Source organism: Nicotiana tomentosiformis, chromosome 7 (genome assembly GCF_000390325.3).
Source record: "Nicotiana tomentosiformis chromosome 7, ASM39032v3, whole genome shotgun sequence".
In the NCBI taxonomy this organism is placed as follows: domain Eukaryota; kingdom Viridiplantae; phylum Streptophyta; class Magnoliopsida; order Solanales; family Solanaceae; genus Nicotiana; species Nicotiana tomentosiformis.
In genome coordinates this window covers 73510128-73533219 of record NC_090818.1, presented here as the reverse complement: position 1 = coordinate 73533219, position 23092 = coordinate 73510128, and the positions used below count along the sequence as shown (strand labels likewise).

Sequence of the window (23092 nt, the reverse complement as noted above, 5' to 3'; positions counted from 1 at the left end):
TATAATCATAAAGGAGTTAGTAATCATTACCCAATGAGTTTCTCTAAAAATCTCTCGAAATTTTGTCTTCTACCGAGCTCCCAAATCAATTTTGTGATATGAACTCAAAACCCTCATTTTTGAACTATACTACTGCCCAATGATTCCTTAATCGCGATCGCAGAAATAGCCTCGTTTTCGCGAAGAACAACTTTGCTGCCCCAGAAATTAACTCTACGCGATTGCGTAAACCACCACGCGAACGCGATGCTCTGGCTCCCATACTCACGCGATCACGAATGTCCTCACGCGTTTGCGATGAGCAAAGCGTGTGGCCCAGCTTTGCTCCACTTAACCCTACGCGAAAGCGACCTTGTCTTTGCTTTCGTGAAGCACCACCTCACATCACTACGCGTTCGCATGACCATGTACGCAAATGCGAAGAACAATTCCATACTCTGCCCAGCTAAGCCTACGCGATCGCGGATCACCCCATGCGATCGCATATAAGGAAACCAGAACTCAGACACCAGAAAACTTCAGCAACCTCCTAAGTCCAAATATCGATCCGTTGGGGGTTTGAAACTCACCCGAGGCCCCCGGGACCTCAACCAAACATACCAACCAATCCTAAAACACCATACAAACTTAGTCGAGCCCTCAAACCACATCAAAAAATGCAAAAATCAAGAATCACCCTCCAATTTAAACTTAAAGAACTTGAAACTTCAAAATTCAACAACTAACGCCAAAACCAACCAAATCACGTCCGATTGACCCCAAATTTTGCACACAAGTCATATTCAACATTACGGACCTACTCCAACTTTCGAAATCGAATTCCGACCCCGATATCAAAATTTTCACTACCGGTCCATAACTCCAAAAATTCGACTTTCGCCAATTCAAGCCTAATAAGATACGGACCTCAAAAACACAATCCGGACACGCTCCTAAGTACAAAATCACCTAATGTAGCTAATGGAACCAACGAAACTCCATTCCGGAGTCATCTTCACATAGTTCCGACTACGGTCCCAATCCTAAGGCTTAAACCTCCATTTAGGGACTAAGTGTCCCAAACACTTCCAAAAACCAAAATGAAACAACCCGGCAAATCACAATAGCCGAAAAATATATGGGGGAATCAGTTAAATAGGGGATCGGGGCTATAACTCTCAAGACGACCGGTCGGGTCGTCACATCCTCCCTCTCTTAAAACAATCATTCATCCTCGAACGAGTATAGAGACATACCTGAAGCTGTGAAAAGATGAGGATAACGGTTGCGCATATCCTACTCGGCCTCCTAAGTTTCCTCCTCGACCGGCTGGCCCCGCCACTGAATCTTTACTGATGCAATGTTCTTTGACATCAGCTTCCGAACCTGCCTGTCCAAAATAGCCACGGGCTCCTCAATGTAGGATAGATCCTTGTCCAACTGAACTGAACTAAAATCCAACACATGAGACGGATCGCCGTGATACCTTCGGAGCATCGAAACATGAAATACCGGATGAACTCCTGCTAGGCCGGGAGGTAAGGCAAGCTCATAAGCAACCTCCCCAACTCGCTGCAACACCTCAGAGGGGACAATAAACCTTGGGCTCAGCTTGCAAGGTGCCTAGCCTCCAGCTGGAACTGTTAGGGGCTCCTTTGTCTTAGCTCGCGCGGGTGCTCTGGCTGCACCGCGTGGCCGTACTCTACCCCGGCCCCGGCCTCTAGCAGCTCTAACAAGGGGCACGGGTGCATGGTCGTCAGATCCTCCGGTACGGGTCCTCACCATCTGCGAAAAAGAATAGAATAGAGAATATTTAGAATTTGATGCCAATAACTCGCACGATAAGGAATCAAAGAAGTATGTTCGTTCCTAACAGTTCCATAGCCCCCCGAAGATAAGTATAGACGTCTCCGTACCGATCCGCGAGACTCTAATAAACCGGCTTGTGACTCACAACTCCCATGAACCTAGAGCTCTGATACCAACTTATCACGACCCATTTTCTCCCTCCGTGAACCGTCATGACAGTACCTAGGCTCTACGACTAGGTAAGCCTAACACTTTTGCGGAAGTGAAACTAAAGCATGAACATTAACTACTAACAGAAACAAATATCTAATAAGCAACTGAATGTCACTCGGCATATACAATTAAGACCTCTGAAAATGTACAAAACAATTTCCCAAAACCCAAAATACTAAGTCACAAGCTACTAAGAAGTCTTAACCGTTTTATACATCATTTCTACAGAAAGAAGGAAAAATGAACATAGGGGATAGAGGGGGACTTCGAGGATCTGCGGGCCCGAGCAGATGTACCTTGAAGTCTCCAATAAGCAGCAGTGACTGCAACTAGTGATGAGGATGGTAAGATGGACCTGGATCTACACATGAATAACATGTGCAGGAAAGGGCGTGAGTACACCACAACGGTACCCAGTAAGTGCCAAGCCTAACCTCGGTCGAATAGTGACGAGATCAGATCAGGGACCTACTGGTATAAATATAATGAAATAAGACAGAATGAAATATCGCAGTAAAATAAATACGAAAATCTAACAGGAATAGAAACAATGAAAGACAACAGCTCAGAACACAGTGATAACAACAAGGGATCTCCCGAGGTACCATCTCGTAGTCCCAAACGTAAATGTGTAGGGGGATCTCCCGGAATACTGTTTCGTAATCCCAAAATAAATATGCAAAACAGGGGGATCTCCCGAAATACCGTTCTATAGTCCCAAAGTAAATATGCAGTACAGGGGGATCTCCCAGAATACTGTTCCGTAGTCCCAAAGTAAACATGCAGCGCAACCAACCGAAGTAACAATTACCGCAAGAAATCCTACAGTTTAGACTAAGTTCAAGTCAAGGAAAGAAGGTAAATTCCACTAAACATGCTGGATAGAGTTCAAATAGGCAGTTAAACAAGTAGGCATGCTATTCTAGTCTAAACGGGATAGCTACATATGCTAGTGTGTTTCAAATAAGGAGAAAACAAGTTATGACTTAGTGAAAAAACGGAGTTTTACAACAAATAGCCCGTGTACGTACTCGTCACCTCACGTACACGGCGCTCACATACAAACAGTACCAAATCCTAAGGGGAGTTTCCCCCACATAATGTTAGGCAAGCCACTTACCTCGAACAAGCTCAATCAATCGGTCACAATGCCTTTCCCATGAATATCCGGCTCCAAGTAGCCCAAATCTAGCCAAAATCAATTACATAGCATAAATATAACTACAAGAAACTAATCTAGCTAATGAAATCAAGGCTAACGCAAGAAATTGAAAAATCGCTCAAGAAGCCTCCCCGGGCGCACGTCTCGGAATCGGGTAAAAGTCACAAAATACAATCACCTATTCACTCACGCATTCACTCCTACCAAAATTACTCAAATATGATACCAAAATCTTGATCAAAACCCCAAAATTTGGCCTAAGAACTTTTCTCAATCTTTCCCAAATTTTCACCTCAAATCTAAAATTAAATGATAAAATTAATGATAGATTAGTGGAATATAACCATAAAGGAGTTAGGAATCATTACCCAATGACATCCTCTGAAAATCTCTCGAAATTTCGTCTTTTACCGAGCTCCCAATTCAATTTTGTGATATGAACTCAAAAATTGCCCAGTGATTCCTTAATCGTGATCGCGAAGAACAACTTTGCTGCCCCAGAAATTAACTCTACGCGATCGCGTAAACCACCACGTGAACGCGATGCTCTGGCTCCCATACTCACTCGATCGCGAACGTCCTCACGTGTTCGCGATGAGCAAAGTGCGAGGCCCAGCTTTGTTCCACTTAACCCTACGCGAACGAGACCTTGTCTCTTGCGTTCACGAAGAACCACCTCACTTCACTACGCGTTCGCATGCCTATGTTCGCGAATGTGAAGAACAATTCCATCCTCTGCCCAGCTAAGCCTACGCGATCGCGGATCACCCCACGCGATCGCGGATCACCCCACGCGATCGCGTATAAGTAAACCAGAACTCAAACACCAGAAAATATCAGCAACCTCCTGAGTCCAAAAATCAATCTGTTGGGCGTCCGAAACTCACCCGAGGCCCCCGGGACCTAAACCAAACATATCAAACAATCCTAAAACACCATACGAACTTAGTCAAGCCATCAAACCACATCAAACAATGAAAAAATCAAGAATCACCCTCCAATTCAAACTTAAAGAACTTGAAACTTCAAAATTCGACAACCGACGCCAAAACCAACCAAACCACGTCCGATTGACCCCAAATTTTGCACACAAGTCATATTTAACATTATGGACCTACTCCAACTTCAGGAGTCGGATTCCGACCCCGATATCAAAATTTTCACTACCGGTCCAAAACTCCAAAAATTCGACTTTCGCCAATTCAAGCCTAAGTAAGCTACGGACCTCCAAAATACAATCTGGGCACGTCCCTAAGTCCAAAATCACCTAACGGAGCTAAAGGAACCGACAGAACTCCATTCCGGAGTTGTCTTCACACAGTTCCAACTACGGTGCCAATCCTAAGTCTTAAACCTCCATTTAGGGATTAAGTGTCCCAAACACTTCCAAAAACTAAAATGAAACCTCCCGGCAAGTCACAATAGCAGAAAAAGATATGGGAAAAGTAGTTAAATAGGGGATCGGGGCTATAACTCTCAAGACGACCGGCCGGGTCGTCACATAAACAAATCAAAGAAATGGTGTTTGGTCGAAGTTTGATATTTTGGGATAAAATACGGTCCAAGCCATAATACCATGTATTTATAGACTAGTGCTATACCACATGACTGTGATAGTAAGGTATATGAAGTATGTTAAAAGTGTTTAGTATTTAAGTGAAATGAGATCTATAAATTAATTATGTGTGTAATTAATTAAGTGGGAAAGTATAGCGGATGCACGTAAATTTTTCAAAATTGTTGGATAACTATTATTCCACATGGACCATATATATATGAGCAGAAAGTGACACTTATATACATGAGATGTAAATTTTGGTGATGAGTCATTAGGCATGGACCTAGAGGATTACACGTCTAGAATGAAAAGGGGGTCTCTAATGTTAATAGTATAACATCCCGTACATTAGTATTAGGATGAGTCGTAGTAATCCATATAAGCTTGAAGGGATTAAGGTCATTCATGAGGTTATAGAGGATTTGTAATAATATTATTGTAAGACCTCGTAAGTTTGACAACCTTGATACCGTTAGATAAATTTTGATATGGTATTTCTTTTGACTGGAATATTTTCGTAAAAGGTTTGAAAAATATGATTTTATATAGCTATTAATATTACTACTTCCGGATATACTTTAAATTATACACATAATATGAGAAAGTTTATAAATGAAATTTTCTTTATTATAAGAATAGAAATTATCATTTCATAAGAAAGTCATCTTTTTACCGCTTTGAGAATCAATAGTTCAAAAATATGCACCTTATATATTAATTTGGAAAAATTAGAATTCGATAAAATATAATTTTTGAAGTATTAGTATATGTCCTAATTTTATAAAATACCCATGATTTATTAATAGTAGTGGGTAAAAGGCTATACGTTTGGTTCAAATGTTTCTAAATGTAAAATTTTTGTACAACACTTGGTTATAATATAGTGTAATGTAATTAGAGGTGGGGGATATGTGTCATGTATTTCGGAATCATAAACAAATTTTGCAGCATGATACATAGTAATTACCACTATGTATGCCTTACTTCCACGTGTTTTTGGTCTTATCATAATATGAACACTTATCTTTAAGTGGGTCCAATATAAGAGAATAACTCTTGGTTATTATATGACCTTTTCTATCACTTTTTCATGGAGAACTTACAAGAATCAGTAGCTTCTCACAACGCTCTTAGCTTTGAACAAATATTATGACACCAAAAGTTACTACGAGAATATTCAAGGTGAGGTTGACTCAGGGATCAATCATGATTGTTTCCGACAAATTCGCGATTATAACGTCAATTTTCTCAGGGACATTTTCTTAGGATCTTAGCAAGTCGGATATCGCTTCGTAGTAAACTAAGGTATGTTAAGGCTAATCCTTCCTTCTTTTGGCATGATCTAAGTAACGATACGTAAACATAATGTTATTCCATAAATGGTTCTACTCTTAGAAGTTAAGGATGTCTACGTTATTCATTCCTATAAAATAATACTCAAAGAATCTCTAAGTATGTTTCTAAGTCCCTATTGAGACATACGATAATGAAGTTAATGTTCATAATGTAATAATATATGCATCTTCATTTATCACCGTGCTACGACTGGTCGGGCAGTCATGCATTTACCACCGAGCTACGGCCGGTCGGACAGTCATGCATTTACCACCGAGCTAATGCCGGTTGGACTATTACGCATTTACCACCGTGCTACGGTCGGTCGGGCATTCATGCATTTACCACCGAGCTATGGCCGGTCGGGCAGTCATGCATTTATCACCAGTTGGGTAGTTATACATTTACCATCGAGCTACGGCCGGTCAGGCAGTTACCGTTGATCAGTTGGGCAGTCATATTATGACATGGATAATAGTCCCAAAAAGAGGAATTATATATATAAGTATAATTAGTATGCATATACGGTGGCACTTCAGAGGGTCAGGTTGATTCATATATCTCTCTCATTAATGTTGATTTAATGTTATGTTTGAGTTCTACCTTACATACTCGGTACATTAATCGTACTGACGTCATTTTGTTGTGGGCGCTGCATTCATGTATGCAGGTTTAGATAACCAATTTGACGAGCCCTCATAGTAGACGAGGTTAGCATTCAGTGGAGGATCGGTAAGACTCCACTTTATTCGGAGTGCGGCCGAGTCTATAAGTCATTATGTCAGAGTTTTATTTGATGTCATATACTCTTAGAGGCTTTGTAGACACAAGTTCATTTTGTATTGTATGTTAGAGGCCTTAACGACCTGTGTGCATTCATGTTTTAAATATGATTGATCGCTGATACAGCGTTAGCCCACTTACAATTATACATTACGAGTTGTGGCCCTGTTAGCCCATGATAGTTATAGAAAGAATGAGTTTATCCAAGTCGGCCTATGTATGTTCTAGTTTTTGTCGAACGATCATGAGTTATAGAGTGGTTCTCTTGGGCTAGTACGGCACCGGGTGCCAGGACGTGACAAAATTGTATCAGAGCAGGTCGTGTCCTAGGATGTCTACAATGTCATTCCTAGTAGAGTCTCTCCTATAGGTGTGTTGCGCGCCACATTTATAATTGAGAGGCTATAGGGCATTTACGAAATGTTACCCTTCTTTTATTTCCAGATCGTGCCATAGAGCTGAGTCGTAAGAAATCAGCATAAAGCTTCCACCGAATTTTGTATGCACCAGAGATGCAGGTATCACAGTAGAGCTTTAAGGCGTGGATGTAATTTTCACCTGTGTGGAAGGTAGGTTATGAAAGCGATAGAAGATGTGATGCGAGATTGAAAGGTAAGTAAGGTAAAGATGAAGAAGATACGAGATACTCAATTACAGAAGGTTGTGAATATTCCAGACTTCAGATAAAGGTTGGGTTTTAGTTTAGTTTACAGAAGAGCCTCTTTAGATTTTCGTAAGTCTTTAAGAGTTAACATTCGAGGACGAATGTTTCTAAAGGGGGGAAGGATATTATATCCCGTACTTTTGTACGTTGGATTTGTCGTAAGATAATAGACATAAGTTCAATAACAAGATTATTTTTGAGGTTATAAGTATTTATGCTATTTATAACAAGTGATAAGTAAGTGTTATGATGGTTAGAGGATAAACAAATCAATGAAATGGAGTTTGGTCGAAGTTTGATATTTTGCGATAAAATATGGTCCAAGCTATAATACCCTATATTAATGTACTAGTGCTGCCACATGACTGTGATAGTAAGGTATACGAAGAATGTTAAAAGTGATCAGTATTTAAGTGAAATGAAATTCATAAATTAATTATGTGTGTATTTAATTAAGTGTGAAATTATAGTGGATGCATGTAAATTTTTCAGAATTGTTGGATGACTATTATTCCATATGGACCATATATATATGAGCAGAAAGTGACACTTATATACATGAGATGTAAATTTTGGTGATGAGTCATTAGGTGTGGACCTAGAGGATTACACATGCAAAATGAAAAGGGAGTCTCTAATGTTAGTAGTATAACATCACGTACATTAGTATTAGGATGAGTCGTAGTAATCCATATAAGCTTAAAGGGATTAAGGTCATTCATGAGGTTATAGAAGATTTGTGACAATATTATTGTAAGACCCCGTAAGTTTGACAACCTTGATACCGTTAGATACATTTTGATATGGTATTTCTTTTGACTGGAACATTTTCGTAAAAAGTTTGAAAAATATGATTTTAAATAGTTATTAATATTACTACATCTGGATATACTTTAAATTATAGATATAATATGAGAAAGTTTATAAATGGGATTTTCTTTATTATAAGAATAGAAATTATCATTTTATAAGAAAGTTATCTTTTTACCGCTTTGAGAATCAATAGTTCAAAAATATGCACCCTATATATTAAGTGTGAAAAATTAGAATTTGATAAAATATAATTTTTGAAGTATTAGTATATGTCCTAATTTTATGAAATACCCATGATTTATTAAGAGTAGTGGGTAAAAGGCTATATGTTTGGTTCAAATGTTTCTTAATGTAAAATTTTTATACAACACTTGGTTATAATAGTAGTGTAATATAATTAGAGGTGGGAGCTATGGGTCATGTGTTTAGGAATTGTAAATAAATATTGCAGCATGATACGTAGTAATTACCACTATGTATGCCTTACTTCCACGTGTTTTTGGTCTTCTCATAATATGAACTCTTATCTTTAAATGGGTCCGATATAAGAGAATAACTCTTGGTTATTATATGACCTTTTCTATCATTTTGTAATGGAGAAATAACAAGAATCAATAGCTTCTCACAATGCTCTTATCTTTGAACAAATTTTATGACACTAAAAGTTACTACAAAAATATTCAAGGTGAGGTTGTCTCTGGGATCAATCATGATTGTTTCTGACAAATTCGCAACTATAACGTCGATTTTCTCAGGGACATTTTCTTAGGATCTTAGCAAGTCAGATATCACTTCGTAGTAAAGTAAGGTATGTTAAAGCTAATCCTTCCTTCTTTTGGCATGATCCAAGCAACGATACATAAACATAATGTTATTTCTTAAATGGTTCTACTCTTAGAAGTTAAAAATGTATACGTTATTCATTCCTACAAAATGATACTCAAAGCATGTCTAAGTATGTTTCTAAGTCACTATTGAGGCATAAGATAACAAAGTTAATGTTCATAATGCAATGATATATGCATCTTCATTTACCACCGTGCTACGGCCGGTCGGGCTGTCATGCATTTACCATCGAGCTACGGCCGGTCAGGCAGTCATGCATTTACCACTAGTTGGGCAGTTATATATTTACCACCGAGCTATGGCCGGTCAGGCAGTTACCACTGATTAGTTGGGCAGTTATGTTATGATATGGATAATAGTCCCAAAAAGAGGAATTATATATATAAGTATAATTAGTATGCATATACGGTGGCACTTCAGAGGGTCAGGTTGATTCATATATCTCTCTCATTAATGTTGACTTAATGTTATGTTTGAGTTCTACCTTACATACTCGGTACGTTAATCGTACTGACGTCCTTTTGTTGTGGACGATGCATTCATGCATGTAGGTTTAGGTAACCAGTTTGACGAGCCCTCATAGTAGACGAGGTTAGCATTCAGCGGAGGATCGGTAAGACTCCACTTTATTCGGAGTGCGGCCGAGTCTATAAGTCATTGTGTCAGAGTTTTGCTACATACTTTTGGGTAGGCCAGGCCCTGTCCCATTTGATGTCGAATACTATTAGGAAGTGAAACCTCTACTACTAATCAAGTAGGTCACCATATATCACAAATTGTAAGTTTGTTACTTTATGCAAGCCTAATCTCAAGCAAAATGTATATTAAAGCAATTAAACAAGAATAAATAACTCAAATATTATAATTACAGCATGGCGTGAGTCTAAGTCTACCTGAACCTAATCATGAATTCTAGCATAAGCACTGACACTCGTCACCTCATACGTGCGTAGCCCCCACAACACGTAGCACATAGCAAATATAACTCCTACGAGGTAAATTTCCCCTCACAAGGTTAGAAGAAAAACTTACCTCGCTCCAAAACCGCAGGCAACACTAACACTAGGCTAAAATGACAGAACCCCCTTCCATAAAGCGACGATAATAGTCCGCTCGAATACGTAGGGAAAAACATCTTGCACCACATCTGCAGCATCGATATAACTCCTCAATGCCCAATTGATAACAAGCGCTCAACATCGTATAAGAATGAGTATGAAAGAAATGAAGACATAAGCTTCAACGAAATCAAATCGCACGACAAGAAATCAAGAAAGGGAAGTTCTCCTAACAACACTGTAGCCTCTCGAAGATAAGTACAGACGTTTCCGTACCGATCCGCAAGACTCTACTAGACTTGCTTATGACTCGTGAGACCTAAGTGAACCTAGCGCTCTGATACCAAGTTGTCACGATCCAAATTCCATAATAGGTCGTGATGGCGCCCAACTATGTTGCTAGGCAAGCCAACGCGTGCACCTCCACTAAATTATCCATTTTAATTATTTTTTCTTAAATCAAGAATTTCATTAAATAAATAGAATAAGATCTAGCAATCATAGAAACTTGTGCTTCTCTTTACCAAATTTTCGAATATAAATAAATTATGAAGTGAAGTGATAATAATAACATGAAATACAATAATGAACATCCGCTAGGAACCCACGAGACCCGATGTCACAAGTGCATGAGCATTTACTAGAACAATACAACACTACTACAACATTTGTCTGAAATATAAAATAGATAGAATAAAATAAATGAACATGATGGAGACTTAGTGTGCTGCGGATCGTAGCATGGAATGCAGATCACCATAAGCTCCCCTTAGTAGATGCGCCAATGAGCCAAGACGACCACCTAATGTACATGCCTCAGTACCTGCACATTTAGTGCAGAAGTGTAGCGTGAGTACGTAAATCAACGCGTAAACAATAAGTATCTAGCCTAACTCCGAAGAGGTAGTGATGAGGAGTCGAAATTGTCACTTACTAGTGGTCCAATGAATCAAATATAATAAGGTAGACAGGTAGACAAGTATGAAATATGGTAAGTAAACAGTAAGAACAAATATAGGAAAATAAAATGGTCTACAACTGGACAGTAAACACAAAGTCCTCAAATACCGGATACCTCCTCAAATGGAATACGTAATGGTCAACACCAAGTCAATGGTCAAATCTCAAGTCAGGAAAACTCATGAGTACGTGGACTCTTTATCAAGTATTTTGCACGATTCTGCCGAGTCTAGCGGCCCGATCTCATAAGAGTAAAGGCATGAATTCTTGTCATGGCGTATGGCTGGATCCCATAATAATCGTGTACATACACTGCCGAGGTCGTACGGACCGATCCATGGATGCATCTCAAATATATTGCCGAGGAGAATGGCACGATCCCATAATGATACTGCTGAGATGATCAGCCCGATCCCATAAGAATAGTGAAGACTTGACGGGTCACTGGCACAACTCACGAATATACATGTGAGCTGTGAAATTCAAGAAACTTTCGGACAAATACGTACAACACGGGAGAAATCCATAAAAGAAAGTGAAACCTCTACTACTAATCAAGTAACTCACCATATATCACATATCGTAAGTCCGTTACTTTATGCAAGTCTGGTCTCAGGAAAAATGTATATTAAACAAATTAAATAGGCATGAATAACTCAAGTATTACAATTAAAGCATGGGGTGAGTCTAAGTCTACCCGAACCTAATCATGAATTCTAGCATACGCATGGACACTCGTCACCTCATACGTGAGTAGCCCCCACGACACATAGCACTTAGCAAATATAATGCCTACGGGGTAAATTCCCCCTCACAAGGATAGACAGGAGACTTACCTCGCTCCGTAACCCGATAACCGGCTCCAACGCCTCTCTAACTCCTCAAACCGATGCCAAATAATCCGAAACTAGTCAAAAAACGTGCAAACCAATCAAAATATACTCCAATACTCGTAATTTAACAATTTATAATAATACCCAACTCCGCTCAAAAAGTCAACAAAGTCAACCCTTCGGGCCCACGTGCCCGAATTTCGGAAATTTTCAAGATAAATATTATCCATAATACCACGAACTCAAATATATGATTTTTTCCTAATTCTATGTCCAATTTCGTGGTCAAAATCCAAAAAGATCAAATTCTATTTCTATAAAATTTCATGTTTATTTCCATAAATAATCCATGTATTTAGCTCACAATGTGTAGAAGTTACTTACCTCAAGATATGTGATGAAATTAGATCCTCCAAATCGCCCAAAATCGCCCAAGCAAGAGAGAAATGAGTTGAAAAAGAGAAAATCCCGACCTTGCAAACTTATAATCTGCCCAGGAATCCTTTTTTGCATTCAAGAAGCACAAAATCAGCACCAATCAAAATCCTTCTACGCGATCGTGAGGACAAGCTCGCGAATGCGATGCCTTACCAGGCCTGACCATCGTGAACGCGACCCGTCCTCCGCGAACTTGGAGGCCATGACTCCCAAACCCATCTTCTCTTAACATGGAGCACCACTGCCCAGACCTTCACGAACGTGAATTTCCTATCGCGAACATGATAAACAAAAGGCCTCCAGCTCCAATCCTTCTTCACGAACGCGATTTTCCCTCGGCTTTCGCGAAGAACAAAACCAGGACAAGCAACCAGCAACAACAAATCATTCAAACTTTGTTCGAAACACACCTGAGGCCCTTGGGACCTCGTCCAAGCACACCAACAAGTCCCAATAACTTATCCAAACCTACACAAAGGCTCGAAATGGCATGAATAACATCAAAATCATGAATCGATGATTATAATCCTTCTTTTAACTTTCAAACATTCAAGCTTCGTCGAACGCGTCCGAATCATACTTAAACATTCCAGAATGATGCCAAATTTTATGTACAAGTCACAAATCACAATACAAACCTATCCCAAGGCTCGGGATCCCAAGCGTACATCAATAACACAAAGTCCACTTCATATCAAACTTGGGAAATTCTAAACTTTTCAAAATGCAAACTTTTCACATTAAGCGTTGAAACGCTCCCGGACTATCTGATACTCAACCTGAACATACGCCCACGTCCAAAATCATCATACTAACCTATTGGACCTTCAAATCCTAATTCCAATGTCGTTTACTCAAAAGTCAAACCTTGGTCAACTCTTTCAACTTAAAACTTTTGAATTGAGAATTATTCTTTTAAATCAGCTCCGAACTTCTCGAAAATAGTAACCAACCATGAATGCAAGTCATAATACATAAAGTGAAACTACTCAAGACTCATACCACCGAACAACGCTCCAAGGCTCAAAATGACTGGTTGAGTCATTACAATCCTTTAACTTATCAATTTGAGCATCTTTATTTTGCATACACTTGGTCAAGCCAACAATTGCCTCTATCAAGTTGATAGATGCTCCTCCATAGAGTCCCCATTATTTCTTTGCATTGATTATTGTGGAAAATAGAGAATAGCATATATTATCACATATATTGATCCTTGGTTGGATCACGTCATGCGGTGTAACTGGGAGGATTCGTCCCTTGAAGTATATCATCTTCCTTCATAGTAGAGGTTTTGGATCCAGATAGGCTAAGAAAAGCTAGAGTATCCTTAATATTTTTAGCATAAATACTTCCACCTTCAGATGCATTGGTAAAATTTCTTATTCCTTTTGAGTATGAAGATATGAAAATAGGAGTTGATGCTAACGACAGTTGGAGTGCTTGTTATCCTAGAAAGCTTGCTTTGCTCCTTCTAACTTGTTCAAAGCTTCCAAAGGTAACTTCAAGGATGTTGTCCACATCAGCATAGAACTTGGAATAGCAGCCTTAGAGGACGACGATTTGGAGTTTATCTTCTTTGAATCCATTTCGATGTTATTGAACTTTGATGATCGAAAAGATGAGATGAGAGGTAGAGATTATCCCACCGGACGTGCCAAAATTTGTAGACAATAAATTTGTATTAAAACAATAATAGGGACTAGAAAATATTATAACAATCTTAGTATTTTATTTAAAAATATCTGAGTTTTACAATCTCTATGAATCCTCTGATTCTTCTTTTCAACAAAAAATAAAATAAATTCAAGGTTCTTTAAGCTTGCTCTTGAATTTTATGTATTTTGATCCAAGGGCTTGAAGTTTGATCATGGAACTTTGTCTTTGTCTTCGAATCCTTAGAATGCAGCTCATTCTTCGAATCTTTACAACTCTTCTTGATCTTCTTTTGGCCTAAGTGATTTTTGTTTTGATGATTGAAAAAGGAACACATGTATGAACCATGTCCATTGTCACGACCAAAACCGATGGGTCGCGATGGGCACTCGGTACCTTACTCAACCGAGTACCAATGTAACGTATCTTTCATATCATTCTATCATAGGTACATGAACCGAAGTAAAGCATGAGGGAGTGCAAACTTACACATATGATATATTGTCCTATAAGACCAAAATTACACTAAACATAGGCCGATAAGGCCGTACAATCTTTCACGTACACGACATATGTCTACAAGCCTCTAAGAGTACATAAATATCATAAAGGTCAGGACAGGGCCCCGCCATACTAATCAATACATGTCCTAATCATACTGACCACATAAGCAACTCCGGAGCAAATGGAGCGCACCAACATCTTCCGCTGAGCTGATAGCCTACTTGGAGGATTCTCAACCTACCTATCGGGACCTGCGGGCATGAAATGTAGCATCCCCATGCAAAGGGACATCAGTACAAATAATGTACCGAGTATGTAAGGAATGAAAATCAGTAAATAATAGACATGAGAGAAACATGGAGTAAAAGACTTGACATGTAAGTCTGAATAACTCTGTACATCAGGAAATACTCATAGTGTCATACATATGCGTATGAATGTCATGCCGTGCATAGGTATATGTGTTCATAACATCATCAAGCCTCTGAGGGCATCCCATCATATCATCTCAGCCACTGTGGGCAAAATCATCAATGTATACTAGCTGATCAGGTGGTGGTGCATATATAACGTCGTAACCTTTTCCCATATCCCATATACATATAATATATGCGTATATAATGGCATCTGGTCATGGATCAATGTATATGTATAAATGCATGAAATGCATAAGAAATACATTAATAAGATTTCTCAGAATGTCATAAAAATAATATGCCTGTCGGATAAACTTTATCAAATACGTATTTTTCTGAGACCCATGAACAGAAAATATAATAATAATTCACATGGGGAATCAAGAATATAGACACCCCTAGTATTTCTATGAATAGAGTCATTTATGGAAGTTGCGTATTTTGCTCATTTTATTTGTATCATTTAGACCATGCCAAAAGAAAGAAGGGATAGCCTTAACATAACTTAACCGGTTCTCTAGACAATCCTTCTAACACACGACAATCGCAACAAAACACGTGACGGCAAGACCGGAGTAGGAAAAATATCCGTATGATATTCTTGAGAAGATTGCACTGTACTCCCTTATAATTGCAAAATATCACGTTGCTTTGAATTGTTGAAGATCGTATCTTGCTTATGTGATGTTTGTGACCTACGTTTGTAACACACAAATAATTACGTTTGAATGCATATAAGAATGAGTTTTTTTGACTTATTATTCTTAAGAATGAATATATATCTCTCTTTTATTAAATGGGTGTGACTCACGTTATATGTGTCTTTCCTTTATTAAAAGGAAATGTCTCACATTCTTAAGACTTGCCATATAGTATAGTGACTTAAGAGTCACAATTCATGGATTGCTTTGCTGCCACGTGGGGGATGTTTTATCTTAACCACATTCTTTAATTAATCACCCACAACTCCTTAATTAACTAGGTAATGTCTCATTATCCAATAATTAACCAATTACCCACAAAATTAAGAATTATCTCAATTTACTTAAAATACTACTCACTTTTAACACATTTTATACACCTCACTATCATGGCCATGTGATACCTTGTATGGTATTAGTCCATAAATACCGGGTATTTTAGTTCGGGGCGTATTTTATCCCAAAATGTCAAACTTTGACGAAATTCATTTTCTTCGATTTGCTTACCTTCTCTACTTCATGAATTTACGCATCACTTGTTTGAAATAGCAAAATGCTTATAATCTCAAAATAATCCCATTCGCGAACTTACGTCGATTAACTTACGACGAAACTTTAACGTACGAAAATGCGGGATGTAATATCTCATTTCCGAGCTTTCATCAATTTACTTATGGCGTACTTTTACGTACGAAAATATGCGGTGTAACATCCATGGACAGTGTACACAAGGCACGGGCAGATTCAAGCACAAGGCATGTACGTGAAGGGGATAAGTATAAGTGGTTATATATGATATTCCTAGAATGAAAAGGTTGCATAATTGATAAGGAGCAGGACTCCTTACTTGAAGAGAACTCTATCCTAAATAAGAAAAGAGTTAGATATTGAAGTTAACTAGAACTCTTTCAATAAGGAAGAGTAAAGCATTAGAACTCTAGTTAATCCTAATCCTACTAACTCTATATATTTCAGTTGTGTTCTGTTTTACAAGTAACGCACAAACGCAGAAGTTAAGCAAGAATTGAGAGCATAATAGCAAGGCATTTTGCAAGCAATTCATGTGTGTTTCAAGTGTGCGAACCTAAAGCTACATGAACCAGATAGAAGAACCAGTTCTATATGTCTGCCTTTTATTCTAGTTCAATTGTACTAGGGCTTTTGAGTTGTACCTTTCAGCTTTCTTTAGAAGCATTTGTACTAGGTACGTTGAGTTGTATTGTTCAAGTTAGAGTTAACTTGAAGCTGTTGCAACAACCTGTGGCTGGTTGCTACAAGGGTTAGAGGTAATCCTTAGGTTTACAAGATTTTGTAAATATTGTTGTTTTGGCTCAGAGTTGTAGTGAAGTTTTGGGAAAAATCCTACTGGGAAGTAGGTCGTGATTTTTTTACCTTTTGAGCCGGGGTGTTTTTCATGTAAAAATACTTGTGTTCTTTACTTTTTGCATTTCTTATTCCACAACTGTAGTGTAAGAAACTCGTAGAAGAACCAAGTCCTTCTATAATCAGTGTACGCAAAAAATTGGACACCACATAAATCACCCCCTCCCCTCTTGTGTGGTATTGAAGTATAAAATATCAATTGGTATTAGAGCGGGTTATCCTTGAAGAGGCTAACACTTAGAAAAGTATCAAGATGAGTGCACCACTTGGAAATTAGGAAGGGCAATCCACTGCTAGGCTACCACTCTTCAATGGCCAGTACTACTCTTGATGTAAGATAAGGATGAGAGATCAGATACAGGATGAGGACTACGAGCTATGGGACATAATTACTGATGGTTCACTATCCACTTTGAAGAAAAATGTTGAAGGAGTGGATGTGCCAAAGACAAGAGTTGATTGCCATGCTGAGGATTTGAAGAAGTGGGAAAAGAATGCCAAAGCCAAGAAATGGCTTATCTGTGGACTCAGTCTAGATGAGTACAACAGAATTCAAGGTTTCTCCACTGCCAAGCAAACTTGGGATACACTGCAAGTGGACCATGAAGGAACAACTCAAGTGAAGAGATCAAGAGGAACCCTATTGTACTCTCAGTATGATAAATTTGCCATGAGAGATGGAGAAATCATTCAGGAGATGTACACAATATTCACTACATTGATAAATGAACTAAAGTCTCTTGGAAATATCATCCCTAAAGATGAGAGGGTTGACAATATACTGCCAATAACATGGGAAAGCAAGATCACTGCCATTCAACAATCAAAGAAAATGGATGTGCCTAAGAAAGAAAGGAGTTTGGCACTCAGAATTACTGAAGGTTCTGAATTGGAAGATGATGAAATGACAATGATTACCAAGACTTCAAGAAGTACCTAAGGAGAGGAAATGGTTCTTCAAGAAGTGGAAACTACAGCAAGGCAAGAGCTCCATAGAAGCAAGCTAATGATGGATGCTACAAGTGTAGAATGACTGATCACATAATCAAGAACTGTCCTTTGTGGGAAATTGAGTGGAAAAAGGAAAGATCTGAGCGAAGCAACAGGTTCATCCCAAGAAAGTCAACAAAAAAGGATCAACCAAGGCTTTGGTTGATGCTCGGGGAGATAGTTCAGATGAAAGCTCGGATGATGATGATGATGAACGAGCTCTAATGGCTATTGGAGAATCTGATGAAGAACCTGAGGTAAGTGTCTTTCAATTAAAAGATAAAATTAAATTCATGTCTAAAGAAAGACTGTCTGAATTACTGTTGGAATTAATTGATGAGTCTGACGATGTGAATAATGAAAAGGAAGTGTTGTCAAGGGAGTGTGTCATTTTGAAAGTAAGGTGCAAAAACCTGGGATTTAGGGCTTGTGAAACTGAAAATGAAAATACTGTGTTGAAGAACCAAGTTCATGCCCTTGACACATCTGTTCTAGAACTTAGAACTGAAAATCTAAAACTGAAATTAGGAATAGGTTAAAAGATAGCTAGTGACACACAACTCTCACTAGAAAAGGATCTAGAGAGGGTAAAAGATGCGTTGTATAAAAGAGATAAACTGGTGAGAAAATTGAAAGAAAACTTGACTAAGGTTAAGCACGAGCTAGATAGAACTTGTAAATGGAACAGCTCCTCTTATGCACTTTCATGGTTATAAGAACATTATAGTAGCAACAGAAGGGGACTTGGCTATGGGAACTCTGCACCTAAGTGAGATCCCAAAAGCAAGTACCTCACACTCCCTTAGAACAAGATTTGCACACATTGTGGTAACACTGGTCACTATAAGAGTGAATGCACTGCAAAAGAAAAGGCAAGTCAAAAGAACAAAAATTTTCTTCTAGGGAAGAATAGGCTACCAAGTTAGGCTAAAAAGAATTTGATTTATCCTTTTGCCTATAGAAAGGGACCCAAACTAGTTTGGGTTCCTAAGACTAACCCATGATTTCCTTTTGTAGGTCCAAGCGAAGGGGAGCAGCCAAATATGGTACATGGATAGTGGTTGCTCAAAGTACATGACAGGAATCAAGAACCAGATCCTTTCACTTGAGGACCTTAAAGGAGGTAATGTCTCCTTTGGAAATGGAAATAAAGGTGAGATAATTGGGGTTGGAAAGGTAGGTAAGTCTGACTCTCACTCTATTGAGAGTGTCTACCTGATAGATGGACTGAAGTATAGCCTAATAAGTGTATCACAACTGTGTGATAGAGGTAACATGGTAGCTTTCACCTCTACAAAATGATGTGATAAATCTTACCACTAACAAGATAGTTTTGCAGCGAAAAAGAGTGAATAACATATATGTGGTGGATCTGTCCACACTTTCAGATAAAGAACTCACTTGCTTAAGTGTGTTGGACAATGATCCCCTCCTTTGGCATAAGAACTTGGTGATAGGACTGCCTAACATTAAGTTTAAGGAAGATAAAGTTTGTGAGGCTTGTGAAAGGGGGAAGCAGATAAGATCCTCTTTCAAAAGCAATAAAATGGTAAGTACTACTAGGTCGATGGAACTGGTCCATATGGATCTATATGTGAACCAATGAGGATAATGAGCAGAGATGATAAGAAATATGTTATGGTGCTTTTTGATAATTACTCTAGATTTACTTGGACATTGTTTTTAACATCTAAAGATGGAGCATTTGACATGTCCACTCCATTTGTTAGAAAAACTTAGAAACAACTAGGTAATCAACTTGCATCAATTAGGTCTGATCATGGTACTAAGTTTGAGAATGCTAAATTTTCTGTATTTTGTGATGAGCATGGCATACATCATAATTTTTCTGCTTCTAGAACTCCACAACAAAATGGAGTAGTTGAAAGAAAGAATAGGACTTTGTAGGAAATGGCTAGGACTATGCTACTTGCTAGTAAATTGCCTCATAGCTTCTGGGCAGAAGCTGTGAACATTGCATGCTCTATCATTAATAGGTTCATAACCAGACCTGTAACGATCCGGCCGGTCGTTTTGAGAGTTGTAGTCCTGTTTCCCCATTTACTACTCATTTGGTACTTTATAGCTGTTATGTGACTTGTCGGAGTAGTCGGTTCCGGTCCGATAAGGTTTCGGATTGAACTGAGACACTTAGTCTCAAGAATGAAAACTTAAGTAGAAAAGGTTGACCGGATATTGACTTATGTGTAAACGACTTTAGAATGGAGTTTCGATGGTTCCGTTAGCTCCGTTGGGTGATTTTGGACTTAGGAGCGTGCATGGATTGTGATTTGGAGGTCCGTAGTGGAATTAGGCTTGAAGTGGCGAAAGTTGGTTTTTTGGAAAATTTGACCTGGAGTGAACTTTTTGATATCGGGGTCGGATTCCGATTCCAAAAGTTGGAGTAGGTCGATAATGTCATTTGTGACTTGTGTGAAAATTTTAGGGTCAATAGGATGTGATTTGATAGGTTACGACGTCATTTGTAGAAATTGGAATTCCTTAGTTTCATTAGGCTTGAATTGGGGTGTGATTCTTGTTTTTGATATTGTTTGAGCTGATTCAAGGACTCGACAAAGTTCGTATCGTATTTTAAGACTTGTTGGAATGTTTGGTTGAGGTCTCGGGGGCCTCGGGTTGATTCTAAATGGTTAACGGAACGAAAGTTAAAATTTAAAGGTTGCTAAAGCTGGAGGCTGCTGGTGTAACCGCACCTACGGAGCTTTGATCGCATGTGCGAGCTCGCAGGTGCGGGCTGGCTTACGCTGGTGCAAGTTTGGAGGGGAGTGTGCAGGTGGTCGCAAGTGCGAGGAGTTTTCCACACCTGCGTGGCCGTAGGTGCGGCGAAAGGGGCACAGAAGCAGAAGGCGCGCAGGTGCGATGGGGAATTCCGCACCTGCAATTACGCAGATGCGGCGGGGAGGACCGCAGAAGTGGAGGCCCAACTCCAGTGGTTCACAACAGAAGCGGGTGGATTGTTGCTTCTGCGATGTCGCAGATGCGACTAAGTGTCCACAGAAGCGGAAGTGCTGGATAGAACACTTAAAAACAAGGATTCATTTTATACATTTTATACATTTTAAGCTCGGGTTTTGGCGATTCTTGAGAGGGTTTTCGAGGGATTTATTGAGGTAAGTCCCTTGTGTTCATTTTTTATCAATAATCTTGTTTTCCTATTGATTTTCCCACCTAGTTTGTGTGTATTTAAGGTGGAATTTGGGAGTTTGAGGCTAGGAATTTGGAGAGTTTGATTTGGGGATTTGGGTGACGATTTGGTGTCGGATTTTGGTAAATTTGGTATGGTTGGACTCGTGGATGAATGGGACTTCGGGTTTTATGAATTTTATCAAATTTTGAGATGTGGGCTCGGGGCGGTTTTGAGTCGATTTTTGACTTTGATTAATAACTTAGTATTTTTCTTCTAGAATTGATTCCTTTAGCCAGTGTTGATTATATCGAATTATTTATGGCTAGATTTGAGGCATTAGGAGGCCATTTCACGAGGCAAGGGTGTGTTGGAGTAGAGATTTGCTCGGATTGAGGTAAGTAACACTTCTAAACTTTGTCTTGAGTGTTCGGAACCCCGAATTATATGTTATATGATTGGTGTTGAGGTGACGCACATGCCAAGTGACGGGTGTGTGGGCGTGCACCATAAGAACTATGACCTAGTCAATTCTGTGGAACTGTATAGTGGATTTATATTGTTGATATCCGTGTTTACATCATGTGATAAGTAATTTAGCTGCCAATCATGCTAGAAATCATGTTTAGGCTATTGCTGGTACTGTTGAGACCCATAGTGGTCGTTTCCTTGCTGTTGACTTATTGATTACATTGAAATTTCGTACTCAGTCATATTTATTTATTGCATATCATTTCTCAGTCTCTATTGCTATTTGTTGCTATGCCATATCATCATTTTAGGCTAATTTTAACGACACTGTAAGCCTGAGAGAGAGAGACTAGAGAGATTGATGATTGAGTGAGGCCGAAGGCCTGATTGGGAGTGCCAGTATGGGATTGGGCTACACGCCGCAGCATGTTTATTGATTTATGTCTGGATCTGGCTTAATATAGTGCTTGGGCTAAAGGAGCCCCTCCGAAGTCTGTACACACACCCAGTGAGCGCAGTTGATTATATTGAGGGATGGATCTTCACTGGACATAGATCTTGTTTGAATCATTTATATTTAGGGATGGATCTTCCCCTAGGCTAGATTGGCCTTATGCAATACTGAGTAACTGACTGTCAATCGAGGTATATATATATATATGGGATGGATCTTCCCTGGGCTGGATTGGCCATATACAGTACTGAGCGATTGAGCATTCTGAGAGTGTGAGTACACGAGACTTTTAGTGTGGTGCATCGCATACAACATGTGCATTGGCATGTAGATGTAGAGATGTCATACTCCTCATATCATTCAGAATTGGATCTATTTTACTTGAATTGAGTTTAACTGTTGAACTTGAAAACATTCCTACATTCTTGTACTGTTATTTCTATGTTGAACTGTACCTGCTGAGTTCGTCACTACCTTTCAGTCCAAAGGTTAGATTTGTTACTTATTGAGTTGGTTGTACTCACGCTACACCCTGCACCTCGTGTGCAGATCCAGGTGCTTTCGGTCACAACGGCTTCTGAGTTGTGGAGTTCGGATTTTCGAGACTATCGAGGTAGCTGCTTGGCATTCGCGGGCCTTGACTCTCCCTCCCTATCTTCCATTTTATATTTTAGTTGTTATTTCCTAGATAGTGTATTAAACTGTGTTTTTTATGTACATGCTCATGTACTCTGTTACACCCCGATAGTTGGGAAATTTCGCGTTGTGTTTTGGGTTTCTAAACCGTTTATGAGAACTTTTATTGTTTAAGCTACTTTAATTCATTTTCTGTTAAAAGTGTTGGAAATATTTTGAAATGTTGGCTTGCCTAGTACCACGATATGCGCCATCACAACAAGTTAGGATTTTGGGTCGTGACAA

At 39.0% G+C, this 23092-nt stretch overlaps 1 protein-coding gene across 1 annotated transcript; it reads left to right on the top strand.

Annotated features, from left to right (window-relative positions):
* The first annotated feature begins 17454 nt into the window (after window positions 1–17454).
* LOC138895812 (uncharacterized) lies at window positions 17455–18051 on the top strand. Its single transcript, XM_070180549.1, has one exon. It carries the CDS (start codon window positions 17455–17457, stop codon window positions 18049–18051), a length of 597 nt encoding a protein of 198 aa, XP_070036650.1.
* The last annotated feature ends 5041 nt before the right edge of the window (window positions 18052–23092 follow it).